Here is a 17,881-nt window from a genome sequence, read left to right as displayed (position 1 = left end):
GCGCTTGTGTGGAGGAATGGAATACACGCAGCTGAGCTGTACATACAAGTAAGTATGTGTGTGCGTGTGAAAAAAGAGGATTACTCACTGCACAGCTTTCATTGTTGTCTTCTCTGTGAGGTACAATATAAGATACCACATCAAGAGATCCTTCACATTGCAAAGGAGTCTGAGAAACATTTTTACAACTTGTCAATATAATGAAGTAATGAGTTGGAACCAGGACTTCTGTATTATTAGTAAGTCTGAAATAAAAACCCATATTTTAGGCATTATTGCTATATGTTTAAAATTTAACATGGCATACCACAATAGCGAAGAAATTGACAAGCCATTTAAACAAAAACTGTGACACCAAAATGATTTAATCCCACATCCACCAGGAAGATTTTGGTGTAAGCCCCACTGAATCAAATACATTTCCTGTTCATTTCATGTGGGCTTTCCACATTATGCCCCTTGACATTAAAGACACTAAATATGCTTAAATGCACAGAATTTCAGCTCAATTGGGCCATGTTCTATTATTTTTCTGCAGACTTGTTTAACATTTCCCTTGGTCAAATTTAAAGGAAACCTATGCATAGCTTTTTACTTAGCTAGACTGATTGTTCTGAGGAGTTCTTGTGAACCAGGATGAGCTGTGCACCCTGATGGTCAAGAGGTCTGTTTCTGATCTACCAAGTACTTCAGGAGTGCAAGGGTGCTACTTGAAGTATTTGCACTCTTGCACAAAAGCACAAGACCTTCTGTGTTTCACTGTGTGCCTGCATCAGTACAGGTGGATTGGCACTACCCCCATTATGCTGTGCAACATGCAAGCCTGTGATTTTTTTTAAAAAAACCCACTGAATTCTGCCTTATACCCACCTCTTAACTTTCTCAGGTGTATCATACAAGCCATCATAGTCATAATCAAACACAGGACCAGTGATGACATTTACACCATTTCTGGCTGCAGCGTATGTTGGCAGTAGGATGGCATTAAAATAGTTCCATATCACTGAAAGAACAATGTAGAATTTGAAGAAAGAATGACAGGGTGTTCAACAGAATAAATACTTTAATATTACTGGATTAGAGTGTATCTTATTGAACTCACTTTAGCAGGACCATGGGCTGCCTTCAGTGTGCTTATCTGCAGAACCAGTTTTATGCAGGATGAGTGTATTCTGCTTTGCCAGAATGGATTGCACCACTCAGAACACTGGGAGGTCTTGTAGCTGTAAGCCTAGGCCTATTGAGCACCCATTTATTTATTTTTGCATGCTGGAGAATTTTGAGAATGAGAGACAAGGCCTACTGTGGTTTTGGGATATCTCTGGCTGCATTAGGCCTCTGCTACATCAAGGGCAATGACTACACTCATCTCTCATGTATTTCCAAAATGGCCCTAGAACCTGTTGGAAGCAGTTGGCTCAGGGACCACTATCAGGGGTCAGCATGGCTGAGCAGCTGCTGAGGTACTAGGGCCATCAGAAGTGTCCACTGCTCATCTCTGAGATCACTTTTATGCCCATGGCCTATGTGTGGTGGCAGTGGAGCAATTCTCAGAACCCATCCTGGTAAAACAGAGTCTATGGGAGGCGGTTTGCTGGAATCTGGAACTGGCCCTGCCTAAGTCTGTTCTGGAAATGCTTCCACCTTGACTATAAGCTGTGGTTCTGGCCAAGATCTCAGCTGCAGCAGAACTGTAGATCTGGAAGGAATTTCAGTAGTTATCTAGGTCAGGAGCCTATAAACAAAGGATTTCCCAGACTTAAAAACCACTTCTTTTAAGATGTTTACCCAGGACTCCATTTAAAACTCACTGAAGGAGATTTCACTATTTTAATGGCCTACATTTTGCAAACACTTTCCCCCATAAACATGCTCATGTTTAATATGGGGAAAAACAGACACAATGCAATTACTACTGAGTTTCTGGATCTAGTTAGACTTGGATCACTTTCTTGACATAATGAGCAGTCATATAGACTATGTATGGAAAAATAAGAATTTGTGAAATCCCCGACAAAACCACCCATTTGGATATAGCATTTAGACGCTGAGGCTGTTCTCACGAGCAGCCTAGCCTGGGCTAGGGCAGCCTACCCTGGGCTAGGCCGCTCGTGTGGAGCGCTGGGATCCACGCTCCCGCCCAGCCTAACCCAGTGCCCAAGCCTGGTTCTAAGCCAAGGCTAAGGAAGCAAGCGCTCCCTTGGCCGGCTGCTGAGCTTGTGTGTCTCTTTGAGCTGCATACAGCTTGAGGAGATACAGAGACGGGTGCCTAGATCAACCACCTGATGGGGGGATCCCGCCAATGCACCACACTCATGGCACAATGCATTGTGGGATGTGTTGTCCTGGCCTCCTGAGCTCTGTGCTGCATGGTGCAGCGGGGAGCACTGTCTGCACTCCCAGCAGCATGTTTGTGTTCATCCGGGGGGAAGGTGAGTTTGAGTACTCTTCTCACTCCCTCACCCACCTACAGGCCGCCCTGCCATGCGAATGGTCCCATTATCGTGTATACGTTTTTTGTTGTAAGAGTTATGTGATTAACATTTACCTTGAAAAGCATGGTACATTGGTACGATATTGCTTGTGAAAAGCCCATCATAATTCCTGTTTCTTTCATTCTTTATCAGATCTAAAAATATAAATGTACAAGCAATTACTGATTCCCATTTTAACTGGCAGTACTAAGATTTTAATGAAAGAGGAGAGCTGGTCTTGTGGTAGCAAGCATGACTTGCCCCTTAGCTAAGCAGGGTCTGCCCTGGTTGCATCTGAATGAGAGACTTGATGTGTGAGCACTGCAAGATATTCCCTTCAGGGGATGGAGCTACTCTGGGAAGAGCAGAAGGTTTCAAGTTCCCTCCCTGGCTTCTCCAAGATAGGACTGAGAGAGATTCCTGCCTGCAACCTTGGAGAAGCCGCTGCCAGTCTGTGAAGACAATACTGAGCTAGATAGACCAATGGTCTGACTCAGTATATGGCAGCTTCCTATGTTCCTAATATTTGTCAGGATCCTAATATTGTAAACAATGAAACCAGTTGAACACCATAGTCCTAAGCCTGCCAAGCTGTATGACTTCATCCATTTCAAAACTAATTGAAGTTTCAAAAAACCGTGCAAGGGGCTGCTGATGGAAGGAGAAATTTAAATAATGCTACTAAGCAGGTTCTAAGTCGCTCTTTTGATCCTGGCTGTTGGAAACAATCCAGAACATACTGGATTGTTAAAATGCAACTTTAAGGAAAGTTAAAATGCACAGTGTATATTGACAGTCCCTTATAATATTTAATGGTCTGTTTTTTATACATCTAGAATTTATTTTCCATGTACACCTGGATTTTCTCTAGCTTCTTTGAGATTATATATAGAACAAGCTTATCCAATTATTTTTTAAAATTAAAGGCAACTCTTACTTTGTCTGCAGTGTCTGCTAATAAATCACTTCATTTAGAAATAAGAAAAGACATTTAATTACTTGGTGGGAAAAGAAATCCATAGTTCAGCTGAGGATGGTTCTTGTAAAATGAACAATTCTGGTTGCGACTTAAAGGAATACGATTGTCAACATGGATACAGCTTGAGATAGCTTCTGCAGATGCATTCCAATTGTCCTAGTTAACAAAACAGACCATCAGTTTCTGTGCATGCACATTTCATGCGAGCTACAGGTTCACAGTGATGCTCCCCACACTGTTCACTAATATTTTGCTGTGTTTTACAAAACGGTCTAGCATGTGAAGGCTATTTGGTCTCTGGCTATCCTAGCCAGCTGGATGAACAAATGACTTTTGAAGACTCTTTCAGATGATCTTAAAATTCTTTATATCCACCCATTTTTCCCACCCAGGGGTTATATTTAAGTAGGTTTAATTTTGGAGTATGCTATTTCGGAGCTTCATAGCCATCACAGTTTAAGACATTTAAGACATGCTGGGCTTCTACTAGCCCATATTGCCACTATGGGACCAGCATGAGCTGCCCAAATGTGATAAGCAACCAGAAGGGGTGTGTGCGTTATGTTGCATGTGACCTTTGTCTAAGAAAGGACTGTGGAAGTACTGGGCCAGGACACATTATGCTGCCTCGATTGCTATTTCTAAGCAATTCAAAAACAAGTGAAGTGAATTAGCAGGAGACATAACCAGCTAAGCCCTCCACAATGGTCCCTCATTCCCTTTTGTATGGAGTATAAACTTCTTGTCCTTACCTTTGGCTACAGCCCTGCTTGCTCCCTCCCATCCTGTTTATCTTTCCGTCTTATATCTCAATATACTGTTTACTCCTCCAACTCCACCTTCTCCTGCAATAAAAAAGACTCTACCCATTCTCATTTATTGCCCCCTTTTGCATGTAACTTCCTCCCACAACACTTATGGAGTATCTCTCTCTTATGGAGTATCTCCTTCTTTCTCTTCTTTCACCCTCCAGTTTAAGACCCCCTTGTCCATGAACCATTTGGCTTAGTTCTTTAGTCCTCATCTGTGCCTGAAATGAAGCTTAATTTTGGCTTGTTGCTCTTGCCATTCATTACCCCTCCTACCATCTTCCTCCTGCCTTTATGGATAAAATATGCTCTTCAGTACTAATATACCTACATGCTTATTAACTGTATAGGCACTCCACAAAGGCATCTTGATGTCCTGACTAAATCCATTTACATAATGGCGGTTGTGAAGAAGACAATAGATCCGCTTCTTTTGCAGCACTCTGGGCCTCCCAAATGGCAAAGCATGTTTTTCTATTTTCTTCACTAGAATAGGGAAAAGAAAATGAAATCAGCCTCTTTTTTGTTGGGAATGTTTACCCTTTTTCTCAAAGTAATTAAAATGTTACCTTCTGAAGTATTGAGATTTATCTGTGGTTGAATCTGTGGTAAAGCCTAGATAGGAGAAGCATAAGGTGTAGAAAAGTAGTTTTGTGTATCATCATTCTGAGCAAAAATATTACAAAAATGAATAAAATCTAATTCAAAGGAAAATAACAGACATTTTGGGAAAAGCAATTTCCAACACAGCTTGGATTTTCCACTGTGCTAAAGAACATTCAAATACGAGTGGTCCCATTCAAACAACTACACCCTGCTGTCAAAGAGATTTCTTTATTTATGGATATAACATGCTCCCATGGATTATATATATATTTTATCCTCCCAGGGTTCTTACATTCAGGAATAAACTCTTCAGCTTGGCTTAAAAATATGTTCATCTATGTATGCCAGATGTAAGCCAGCAATGTGTGCATTTCTAGCACCTATGACTACTTTAGTTTGATTTTATTCCAAATTCACACTTTTAGTGGGCCTGAAGTGCAGGATGGAACAGGCTATAAATGAAACCTAAAACTTTATAAATGGACAATTGCTATTTAACTAAACCCATAGATAATGTTTAGCATGTGATCCACAGTCACATTTGCCTATACATCTTTCTAGGACAACAGGTGATATGAAGGTCTGACCTTATTCCGATTAAGCTTCTCAGGGCCTGCAATACATTATCTTAAATCCATTGTTTGGTCTTGAATTTTTATTTTATTGTTATATAGCCGCTGTAGGGGCAGATTAATGGCAGCTTCCCTTCTTGGGAAACTAACAAGATTGGAACTATAGCCCACAGGAATGGGTTAAAGACCCTCCTCACATCTGTGGCCCTGATTCTAATACCCTTCCCTGTGGCTGCTATTTGAGAAAAAACTAAAGTGCAAGGCCAAACTACACATTTAGTGTTGCATGCAGTTTGGTCCTCATTGACATCAATGAATGGCAAATGATGGTGAGAGGGATCACATGAGAGCGCACACAGTTTCAGCCTAGAGTACAAGCAACTGGCTAACCATTTTTGTTTGTTAGTACTTACCGGTTCACATGAGCAGCCAAGAGCCTTTGCAGCATTTCTCCGCTCTGTGAAAGTGCATGAAGAAGGAAGGCTTTCTTCCTTAGGATGCCTTGGGGTGTAAGCAGCTTTTTTAAGAAGATGGTTAAGGCTCCCATGAGTTCCATTGTTGGGGGCTGGTGTCAAGTCAAGTAAATCTGCAACAATTCAGGCAACAATGTGAAAAGTGTTCAAAAATATAACACCTGTACTGTAGTTCATATGTCATTATAATCATGACGATGCCCTATCTTCAGAAATGGCTTTTCCAGCAACTCTGGAGGATGCAGCAATGAGGAAGGGGTGGGGAAAACAGCTTCAGCTTGTGCAACAACTAGAGTACTGCTCTGGATGCTGGTTACTTACCCTCACGTTGGGGAGCTCTGGAGTGGAGGCAGGTTAATACCTGCCTCCCCACAGATGATCAAGATGTTACACAAACTGCCGCTTTCATGCCCAAATGAGTGCAGGGGCAGAGAGTGGTAACACTGGCTGGAGAGGGAAAATTCGCACTGGGTCCTCCAAGGACTCAGAATGCAGCATACGAGCTCTGTGCGGCTGCTCCTACCCCCCGTGGCTCACTGCTGAAAATGGTAGCAGGCCAGTCGGAAGCTGAGCTACCCAGGGTGATCATACACACAATCGCCTACTGAGGTAGAAAGAATGGTAGGTTTGTTCTGCCTCGGTAAAGATCTGGGTAGAGGAGCTGGGCAACCCAGGTCTGAAGCAGCTGAGACCGGAGGGCTACCCCAGGCAGCTCGTGTTGTGTGAATAGGTCCACTGTCTTTATATATAGGTTGAGGCTTTTTTGGTCTTCTAGAGCAGGGTTTATTAACCTCGGGCCCCCAGATGTTGTTGGACTACAACTCTCAGAATCCCCAGACATGGCCTTTGTGGCTGGGGAGTCTGGGGGTTGTAGTCCAACAACATCGGGAGGCCCAAGGTTAAGAAACCCTGTTCGTGTGTGTGTGTGTGTGTGTGCGCGCACACACACACACACACACACACACACACACACACACACAGTCCTGACCCCTCCCCTTTTATTCCTACCGGAGCAGCCTGCCATGACAAAGATTTCCCTATCACTTCCCTCATAGCAATGATATCCCTACTGACAGGGTTCCTGGATATGAAGCAATTGCTTGTGCATCCTACAGGCTCTTTGTCAGCTGTGATTCTGTCACTGCTGCTAAGGGACAGCTAAGCTTCCTGCTCCAGCAGAGGCCTGTGCCAGAAACATGATCCGTCAAATGTACATACATTCCAATAATCTAAATAATATTTATAAACATTTGAATTGGTCCCTGAATATTAAATTTATAAATTTGTAATAATGTGATGTGGCTAAGAGATACCCAAAACATCTGTATAAATAGACACTTGGGAAATGAATGGGCCATTGTCATAAGGGGAAGCAAACCACTAAATGGATAACCAGAAGATTCAGGTCCACCATACCTTTCACCACTTAAAAAGCTTCAAAGCACAAAACCACAAAACTAGTGTATTCATGATGCGGAGAAGGAGGAGGACGATGACGAGGAAATGTTATGTGGCTTCTTGTCTTATGTCAGGATTTTCTACAGATACCCAAGTAGGGTACCTCCATATCAAGTTACAGTACATTTATTTTGATGGATCAAAGTCCTTGGAAGAAGAATCACCTTAAGTGAAGGCCACTTAGCAATAGCTTGTGAGAGCTGTAGTAGGAAAATATGGCCAACATCCAGACAAACAAAGCACACAGACAGCAAAAGTGAAGCGAGCGTTATGGGGGATTTTCATCCATCTCCCTTTCCCTCTGTAACTGACTATATGTCCCTGAGGGCTATGCAACTCTCAAGGACATATATTTGAGAGTCAGAGTCAGCAACAGAGGAAGGGAAGATGATGAAAATCATGCCTTCCCCACACAGTGTCACTGCACACATGCTTTATTAGTCTGGAAGTCAGTCAAGGAAATTAGCTATGGGAAGACACAAAAGATGAAGTGGAAAAAGAGGATGACATTCCCAAGAAACAGAGGAAATAGGAAGGGGAGACAATAGACAATTTATGACAGGGATCAAATTAAAACACTGAGAGGATTGGAAATTGGAATTGGCGTACCACACATTAAATTGTAGATTTCAATGTTTTCAAAGGGATCAACTTCAGTCTGAAATTTGAATCCAGGTCCAAAGCCAATAAAGAGTGCCTAGTACAAAAGCAGTACACTATTTTAGTTCTTACTTTATATAATACATACAAATATTTTGAATATCCATTTACAGATATTTAATGGACAATAACAGAATCTCATATGATACCCATGTACTCTAGTCTAAACTGACCTGAGATGAAGCAGATATTTTCTGCTCATCTAGTTTGTGGAGTATGTGGAAAGCACACTTTAACAAGTTGAGCATTTTGTTCACATCTGCCTTTAAAAATCTGTCTCCAGCAAAAGTAAACAATTTGTTCTATGGCTCTGCCTGTGGCTAAGCATTCTTTGAAGAATGTTATCTCCGGTCTTACATATTTACTTAAATTAAATGATATATAGAAGCCTAGATAAAAGCAGAGTTTGATCTAAACATGTCTGGCATGGATCTTAACTTACTGTAGGTCATTAATTTGAGGTACATTTGCTTTCTTTGTACAATGAGAGTGAGCAACAATTATTAACATCCATGTGGTAATTGTATTGAAGTCATGGTTTAAATATCACAGTCTCTTATTTCTTTATGAAATTCAAATTACAGCTATACAGAAACAAACACAACCAAAAACAGATTTCTACATTCCTGGCAAACTTCTGTTATCTCTCATTGTAAATATTGTTCATTAAATAAAAATTGGGTACTTTGTAGCCATACCTAACCTTCTGTTATAAATAGCATTTGCTAGAAACTGCTGAAATTTACCACTTTTCCCCCAAAGTGACATGCTGTCAAATACTACAACAGCATACACAAAGAATCAAACATCAGTATCTAAAGCTGAACCCTATAGTAGCCATAAGACTAGTGCTCCACTCCTATTAACAAATCTAGCAGGGAGCACTAGTGACCTAGAGCGTTTACAAGGATGTGGTCTGTAATTGTCATGAAATTGTCAGTTTGACCTCAAAGCAAATTGTCAAATAACCCCAAATCCTGCCCTTTATTGGAAACTGAAAAGGGTACTCACTACATTTGTTCAAGGCATCTGTGGTGTGACTTAGTGATAGTTACACACTTAACTTGCAACATAGGACTGGTTCAGATAATACTTAATCTGGCTTGCCCACCCAACATGTGCACACCATGGGACATGTGCATACACATCTCCCACACCAGCATATTATTCCTTCATTACATGGAGTGTGGGAACAGCAAACCAGCACACTGGGAAGCAAGTCATGCCTATGGCATGCACACATCTTTATCACATGAGAGAGGTGATCAGACTAATTACCATCCAAACTAGCCCATAGTGTTAAGGAGCTTATAAATATATGTTAAAGGTTTTTTTTAGCACTGTGACATTGAAAACATGTAGTTTATATAATTTTGTACTCTAAATCTAGACATCAGTGTATAAGCCAAAATGTGAACATATTTTTATAGAAACAATTTGGGCCAACTAAAGTTTTCTTGTATTTTATAGTTCTTATAATTATCCTTAACCTTAGTCTTATACTTTACAATTCTTTATTTTATGTTACAAAAGAATTTTAAAATGGAGTTTACTCATTTCTTTAAAAGTGATACAATGAAAAATCATTGTGATCCTCCTTTCTGAGTTAAGTAGTCCAGATGTTGGGATTTAGGGGGGATTTTCAGAAGAGCAGAACACACTGATAAATTGAGAAATGCAGATTTAAAATCTGCAACTTGCTGCAGAAGCTGCCTGTTTCTGTATAGACGTGATGTTAAGGCATTTACTGAGCTTAAAAAAAAATTGGTCTGTGACTCAAATGAAACTACACACTCTGTAAATGTCAGGAGGTTTGGTTATTCAACCTCCCTGGCCCTGCGGCTCAGAAAAGAGCAGACAGGCAATTTAATGGAAAATAAATGCAACAGCTCTGATGCCAGTTTATTGCAATGAGTGAGTTCAATGATTAAATGGGCTCAGGATTTTGGTTACAATATCGAGTTGGAGAAATGGGGAAAACTATGGATAGAAGACATGAAATATACTGCCTGTTCTAATTTAAAGGAAAATAATCTCAAGATGATGTATAGATGGAATCTAACTCCTAAGAAGTTGGCTTTAATGTACAAGAACATGTCAAATAAATGTTGGAAGTGTAAAAAAGAGGAGGGTTCCTATATACATTTATGGTGGACTTGTAATAAGTCTAAAGGTTATTGGAATTTGATATATAATGAGCTCAAGAAAGTGTTTAAAATGACTTTCCCTAAGAGCCCAGAAACAATATTACTAGGCATCAATAACAGCTCACTGCCTAGGAAATACTTGATCCTTTTTATGTATTTAGCAGCAGCAGCAAGACTGACATTTGCATACAAATGGAAAGATACTGTCTGAGTAAAGAAGATTGGGTATTTAAAGTGCTAGAGCTGGCAGAAATGGCAAAGCTAGGCATTATTAATAAATAAATTTGAAGCATTTAAAAGGGAGTGGGACCCCCTTCTTGTTTACCTAAAAACATATTATAAAATGGATTTCTATCAGGCTTTTGAATGATAACCAAAATGCCCTAGAGTTGATTTTTGCATGATTTAACGGGGGGAGAACGATTAAGTTACAGGCAAGACTTGGGTATTGTAATTGATACTTGGTCTAATGATGAGATGGAAGTCATTATTTATTTATTTATTTATTTCCTTTCTTTTTCTGTGTGTGTGTGTGTGTGTGTGTGTGTGTGTGTCTTATGCTGTGGAAAAATTGAATAAAAAGTTATTGGAACACAATGCGTGAGTTCTTGAAGCAAATCCTGGAAATGCAAAAAGAGGGGGAAGGGCAAGGGAATGAGTTAGAATATTGGCAGCTAAGAATCAGGATTTTGTCAGGACCACAGCAGGGACAACTGCATGTTTGAATACTCTCTCAAGGTCAAAAATGACCTGTCTGTGGAATACTTGCATGTCACCCACAAAGGTTCTAGACTAGACTAAGTTTTTTCCTATGTGCTAGTTTTCCACATGTGGGATGTTTCTTTTACCCAGAATGAGTATTCAAACATACAATTCCACACCTCAAATCTGAAATGATACTATCTCAAGAAAAAGGTGTAATGTGCTTTTTTCTAATATGTAGATTGGCTTCCAGCAATGACCCAGTGCAAATAAAAGTATTTAAGGGATGGGTGTTTTAGGGAGAAAAACACCCAGAGGCATAGGAATCATGGGTGAGAAGCTCATTTCCTGGTCCATTACTATATACCTAGTTGCACTGCAAAAAGCAAAAACAGGCAAAACATAAGCCAAGCAGTTAAGCAGAAGCCAGGAGTCTGGGCTGGACTGGCTTGAGGGAGAAACACAGAGGCCTGAAAATGAAGGAGAATGACAGACCCCAGCATCTTTCTTAAACCTGCCCGATCCTAAAATGGTTTTGGAGGAGTACAGAATGGAAGCTTCATATTTCCCAATACACTCTACGCATTCCTGTGGAAATGGCACTCTCTATACCCCACATCAATATTTTAAGAGGTATATAGCCTATAGCCCATAGTTTGGAAGTTCTCCAGCACTTTCTATTGTCCATGTTCCCACCACACATACACACATTCAAAACAATCTCCTGCATGATTTTCAGCTTATTTCAGCTTGTTCAGTCCTAACTATGAGTGCTGAAAGTCAACTAGTCCACTGGAAGCTAAGAAATAGATAGATTACAAATAAGACTTATTTCTAAACATGAATATCCTTTAAAATTTACCTGCATATTTGCAAACATATTGTCTGAACCATGAAACCCACCGGCACAATACTTGAGTTCAGAAGGCATCCTACAAAACACAGACATTAATACACAACTAAGAATATCTGCCAGATACTATTACAGGAAAACCTTGACTCTTGCAGACCTTTCCTCTCTGGTCTTCACCTTTCAGTCCTTAGACTTCTATGCCAAAACCTTTCACCACTCCCATCACTCACTAACTATACATCCCCTTCCATATCCAGCAGAAACTCCCTAAGGCTTTACACATGATCCATGTGTAGAGCTGAAAGTGGTTTGCTGGAAGAGCGGGCTTGACCCACTCTCCCTGCAGATGATCAGGAAGCCCTCCCTGGGCAGCCAGATCAGCCACCCAGAAGATTACTGGCTCCGTCATGGAGCCAGTTGGGGCGGCAGGGTTCAGGGGCCTCCTGGCCCTCAGAAGTCCCATAAGGCACCTCGCAAATGCACGGTGCCTTTTGAGGAGCCTCCCGATGCCGGAAGGCTTGTCATAGTGCCCTGCTCCGGAGGCTACTCGTGAGTTGGTGCAGCACAGAGCCATGACACATGATCATCTAGCCTGCTTTTGGGGCACTCTCGCGCCTGAAACCCTGGTTAAGCTGTGGGCTCCGTAAGTGGGCTTGCCGCCAAGCCACTGCTGGGACCTGCGTGGCTCCCGTTGCTGCACATGAGCAGCAGGAACTGGGCTCGGCTCCCTTAGCCCGGTTCCTGCTGCTCGTGAAAATAGCTTCCCTCTCTTTTCTCTGAGAGTTTTCACAGTCTGGCCCTTCTGCTCTATAGCCCTTGTTTCCTGCTATATTACTGCCCATAACCTTTGTCCAGTTTATTTGACAAAAATAAACCAGGATCTGAAGCTGGGATTTTGTTACATCCAAACTAAGCAGTTATTATAGCCAGAGGGGTTTTTTGGAAAATACTAGGACAGAAGTTGGAATCCCAGCTTCAGATGCTGTCTTATTTCAAAAATATATGATCACAGCCCTCAGTCAGCTCAGAGGACAAAGGGGTCAGGACCTCGGCTAGCTCCAAGCAGGATTCTATGAGAGCTGGGTCTAGCAACTTAGAATGATGTTGCTTGGCACAGAATGTGGTTTTTATGGCTGCTGCCCGGGCAGAGTAAACTGGCTTCACTCCTTCCCTAAGGAAGGCTCTGTTGCTTAAAGAGATGTCTGGTTTTCTAAGCACTGCCTCCAGTGGTGCTAGGGGAATCTACCAAGACTGGCAGGTCGTCGGTGTACTCCTCTGTGTCAGAGAATGAAGGCAGGGCTGTGTCCTTTGGTTTTGAAGCCAGTGCTGCTCAGATTCCACTGCTTCATCTGGTGTGGGCAGTACACGGTCTCTTGGAGTCTGGGTCACAGGTCTTTCCACCCTGTCTCATTCCCTGAGTCTATATATGCAAAAGAATGTATAAGACGTATGTGGAGTAGAATCCCATCAGCTTTTGGGGGAACCAACCACAAGCAAAATTAAGCCTCAAAATTCAGCAAAAAAAATGAATGGAAGATTTTAAAAAATACTCATTTGAGGAAAACTTCTGCATATATTATCCACTCCTTCTTAACATATAGCAAGCACCCCTGCTAACTTGGCAAAGAGGCACCTTTTAATGTGGTGATTCTCTTTATTTAGCAGGGGGAGAGTAACTGGCCCTATCCACCCCCAGCACAGTACCTCTACTGACTGTTGCTGGTGCCTATCTTGTGTTTCTTTTTAGATTGTGAACCCTTTTGCGACAGGGATCCATCTGATTGATTTATTATTTCTCTGTGTAAACCGCCCTGAGCCATGTTTGGAAGGGCGGTATAGAAATCAATCAATCAATCAATCATATATTGTAGCAGCCAGACTGGTCTCTGGGGCAAACCGGAGAGACCATATTATGCCTGTCCTGAAACAGTTACACTGGCTGCCAACATGTTTCCAGGCAAAATACAAAGTGCTGGTTATTACCTTTAAAGCCCTGAAGGGCTTAGGTCCGAGTTATCTTAGAGAGCGCTTACTTCTGCATGATCCTCACCGCACATTAAGGTCGTCTGAGGAGGTCCGTCTCCAGTTACCACCAGCTCGTCTGATGGCGACTCAGAGGCGGGCCTTCTCTGTAGCTGTTCCTGAGCTGTGGAATGCACTCCTGGCAGAAATCCGCAGTTTGAGCTCATCACTGTCTTACAGGAGAGCCCTTAAAACCTATCTGTTTGGCCTGACCTTCCAGGGTTTTTAAACTACTGTAAACTGTTTTAAATTGTTTTAAATGGTTGCCCTGGTTTTCCAGGGTTTTTAGCTGTTTGCATGTTTAATTGGTTTTATTCTGTTTTTATGGTTTTGATTTTAATTGTTAACTGGTTTTAATTGTTTTTATTCTGTTGTAAACCGCCCTGAGCCATTTTGGAAGGGCGGTATATAAATTGAATAAATAAATAAATAAATAAATAAATAAATAAATGACATAACTTAGAAACATATTTGTTTTGCTATGGTAACAGAAATGAAAAGCTGCATCCATGTGCATGGACATTGTATGGGCCCCACAAAAAGCTAACCCCCTATAGCCAGTTATAGAAGAACAGTCACTTACCGAGCAAATTGCCACTGCTGATCCATATAAAAATGCACTGGTTCAATCCGGTCATTCTTGGCATAGTGGAATCGCTTGGGGAGCAGGTGCTTCATGTACGGTTTGAAATGCTGATCTGGGACCAAACACTAAAATGTCGAAATTAAGATCCATATTTAATCCTAATTTTATACTTAAGTGTTCCCATATATAACTCTCGCATGAATCACAGAACATGTCTGTTCAGAGCTTGTTCTGTGGACAAACTGACTCCACCCTTTGGTGTTACTTGCTCTCTCTGGCCCCCTTCTCCTGGGAGCCATTTTCCTCTCATGCCTCTGCAGTGTGTGTTATGTGACTCTTACAAGCAAATGGACAGGTCTGATTGCCTGAGAGAGAAGATGCCAATCACATAGGGAACACTCACACTCACTTGCCCAGCTACACGGAACTACACCACAGCAAAGTCGCTGTCACACCACTGGGGAGGGTGTAAAGAGGAGACGAAGTACCTTTGATAAGGATGTTCTAGCAAATTCTACATCTGATGGAAAATGATATAAATAAAAACCATGAATAATCAGCTAATACTTACTGTAAGGTTTCTGACAATGCCTTCATAGTCAACTGGAAGAGTTAGATGAAATAATTAGTTACCTAAAGGTTAAAAGAAAAAACATGAAAATGAAAATCTTCCTAATAAAGAATAGTAACTTAAATGTTGAAGAATTTCATCTTTTTACACTCCTTTTTGCCACAGCCGCATGAACAGCAGAAAGAACTCTTTATCACACAGCACAAGGGTGTCAAGAGGTCAGTGTAGACAGCATTACAGGCTATTGGGCAACTAAGCTCACTTGGCTGAAAAAGCTCCCCAGTCTTTCTCTCAATACTCAACACTTGAGCAGCGAGATATTTCTGATTGTTCAATACAGTATTATCAAAAATGGAAACGTTTATTTTAAACAAGGACCAACTGCCATCTTTCTGTGGCCAATGAAGTGCTCATCAAGAGGCTTGGAAACAACATACAATTTGCCCCAATGAGGTGTATTTACTTACATAAGTAAATACAGTGAGGTAGCTATATTTACTTACACAGTTTAATTATTAGAAGTTGCAGGTGCTTTATACAGTATTTCTGCATAATAATGACTGACAATCATTCATTTATGTGGAGAAAAGCTATGCAGTGTATAACTTTCCATGATCCTACCAGCAAGGAGACATTCCAATCACACAACTCCTAACATGAGAATTGGCAGTTTCTAATTAGGGATATATTTTGAGAGTAAAACTGCTTACTTTCTCTCACAGAAGTAAATAATTTTCTAGTAAGCATCTTTCATTTATTCAATTCACAATTGAGGTAGTACTGCTTTTTTAAAATTGCATGTTAACAAGATATGCTAGATTCAGGAAATCTTGGTCAATATAAAAACAATTTATACATTCTACCTTAGCTCTTTGGTTAAATGAATACTTAACATGTCCATCCTATTGAATGAGATTGAAATAATTTCTATTGAACCAATATTTGTTGCATAATATTGCAAGTTCTGATCAATTCTTTACTGGACAAAGGTATTCTGGGCTAAAAATGAAATGTGATAGATTGAGGCTACAATCCTGAATACACTTATTAGGGAGTAAGGCCTACTGAATATTGTAAGATATACATATGAGGAAACACGCATAGGATTGAGCTGTAAGAATTATTACATTCTTAAATAATAAGTGTGATGCAGCATACACTTAAGCATGCTTTCATCTCTCCCCACCCACAGCTTTTTCTCCGCACCTGCCAGGTACTCTTCTCCCATTTGGGGCTCTGTGGCATGTCTGCTGATTAAGTAATAAAGAAGGGGATTGCAGAAGAAATGTGGTGAAGGGGGGAAGTTTAGGGATGCACATGAATGAAATTTTGCAATTAGATCTTGAATCTGCTGACATCAAATCTGGGTCGATATGAATTTGATTTGACTCTAATTTGAATGGATTCAGTCAAATTTTTAAGGGCTAGTGGCACCAAAGTGGGTTGGGTGGAGCACCATGGGTGCTACCCACCATCCAACCCACATAGCAGTTGCCCACTTGCTTGATTTTTTGTAATTTTTTAAAATTTTACAAGGCAGAACCACTACTTTTAAACGAGACACCTGGTCTACCCACTGGATTCTATGGGTAAACCAGCTGTCCAGCAAACCCAATGGGAATCTCTAGACTGGGTCATCCCAGGTCACTGACCTGGAATGACCCAAATAAAGTTTTTAAAATTAACAAAGAATGACAGAGATGACAGAGAGAAGCTCAGAGCACTGGCAAAGACCCTCAAGTACAAATCTGGTCAATTCGAATCACTTGAATCAACCAGATTTGAGTTGAATCAATTTGGCCATGAATCGATTTGCACATCTCTATGGTTAAGCATTGCTCTCCTACAAATCTTCCATCCTTCTTTGTTTGTTGTTAGCAAACATCAGACTGGGCCAGTGAATATGTTCTGCTCTATGACTGACTGACCCACCAAAGAAAGACACAGTTGTCAAGTCTTGATTTGCTTTTGTAAATCATAATCACATTTACATGTTTCTGTATCCAGATCCATTTGAGCTAATCAGAATGGACTATGTCTTGAATGAGTGCTGGCAAAGCATCATCATCTTAGTTTTCAGCCGTTAGTTTTCTCTCTCAGACTCCATGTTAAAGGACAGAGTTCAAATGAATGACAGGTTATTTTAAGCAGATAATGAAAGTAATCATGTATTTATTTGTTCAGTTTTGATTTCTATCCAGCTCTTTCTGCAAACATAAAAGGATCAAAGGTTGAACACTCCTAAGATGAACCTGGAGAGAAGCTTGACTAGTTATTTTTCTATTGAGCTCTGTAGTAACAAGAGTACTATCTTATTTATTATCTATTTAAACTATAAAATACGCACTCAAATAGAGCAAATTAGTCTAGCAGCTACATACAAGAGAAATACTCATCTGGAACGTTTTGGGGTCTTAAGCGAGCTGCAGGGCCAGGTACTACAAACAAATCTTGGACGTTTTTCAAGTATGCACTCATGTATGCTGCTTTGCTGCAGCTGGCGGCCTCCATCCCTGCAAAGAAAAAAGAAGAAAAACTTTTTAAGCTATAGTAGCTGACAGATAAAGGGAAGGATAGCTGCCACGCAATGAGGTACGTGGTGTAATTATCACCAAGAAACAAAAAAAATTAAGTGGTGTAAATGAAGGTTTGAATTAAAAATATATTGTAAACTGATATAAATATATCTTCACACTTACATAGGATCATAGGAAGCTGCCATATACTGAGTCAGACCACTGGTCTATCTAGCTCAGTATTGTCTTCACAGACTGGCAGCAGCAGCTTCTCCAAGGCTGCAGGCAGGAATCTATCTTAGTCCTATCTTGGAAATGCCAGGGAGGGAACTTGGAGCCTTCTGCTCTTCCCAGAGCGGCTCCATCCCCTAAGGGGAATATCTTACAGTGCTCACACTTCTAGTCTCCCTTTCATATGCAACCGGGGGAACAAGTCATGCTTGCTACCACAAG

At 40.9% G+C, this 17,881-nt stretch overlaps 1 protein-coding gene across 2 annotated transcripts in view; it reads right to left on the bottom strand.

Annotated features, from left to right (window-relative positions):
- Nucleotides 1-17,881, bottom strand: part of ENPP1 (ectonucleotide pyrophosphatase/phosphodiesterase 1) — a 68,665-nt gene that overhangs the window by 7,072 nt on the left and 43,712 nt on the right. For both annotated transcript variants that reach the window (XM_053287228.1, XM_053287237.1), the window contains exons 13-24: nt 17,294-17,425; nt 14,913-14,944; nt 14,339-14,466; nt 11,743-11,812; nt 7,981-8,068; nt 5,854-6,026; nt 4,832-4,877; nt 4,594-4,748; nt 3,474-3,609; nt 2,549-2,629; nt 871-1,003; nt 89-245 (exon numbers count right to left, since the gene is read on the bottom strand). In XM_053287228.1, coding sequence (XP_053143203.1) covers nt 89-245; nt 871-1,003; nt 2,549-2,629; nt 3,474-3,609; nt 4,594-4,748; nt 4,832-4,877; nt 5,854-6,026; nt 7,981-8,068; nt 11,743-11,812; nt 14,339-14,466; nt 14,913-14,944; nt 17,294-17,425 — 1,331 coding nt within the window. The remainder of the gene's footprint in view (nt 1-88; nt 246-870; nt 1,004-2,548; nt 2,630-3,473; nt 3,610-4,593; nt 4,749-4,831; nt 4,878-5,853; nt 6,027-7,980; nt 8,069-11,742; nt 11,813-14,338; nt 14,467-14,912; nt 14,945-17,293; nt 17,426-17,881) is intronic.

The sequence above is a fragment of the Hemicordylus capensis genome, chromosome 1 (genome assembly GCF_027244095.1).
Source record: "Hemicordylus capensis ecotype Gifberg chromosome 1, rHemCap1.1.pri, whole genome shotgun sequence".
NCBI lineage: Eukaryota > Metazoa > Chordata > Lepidosauria > Squamata > Cordylidae > Hemicordylus > Hemicordylus capensis.
This window is presented reverse-complemented; position numbering and strand designations above follow the sequence as displayed.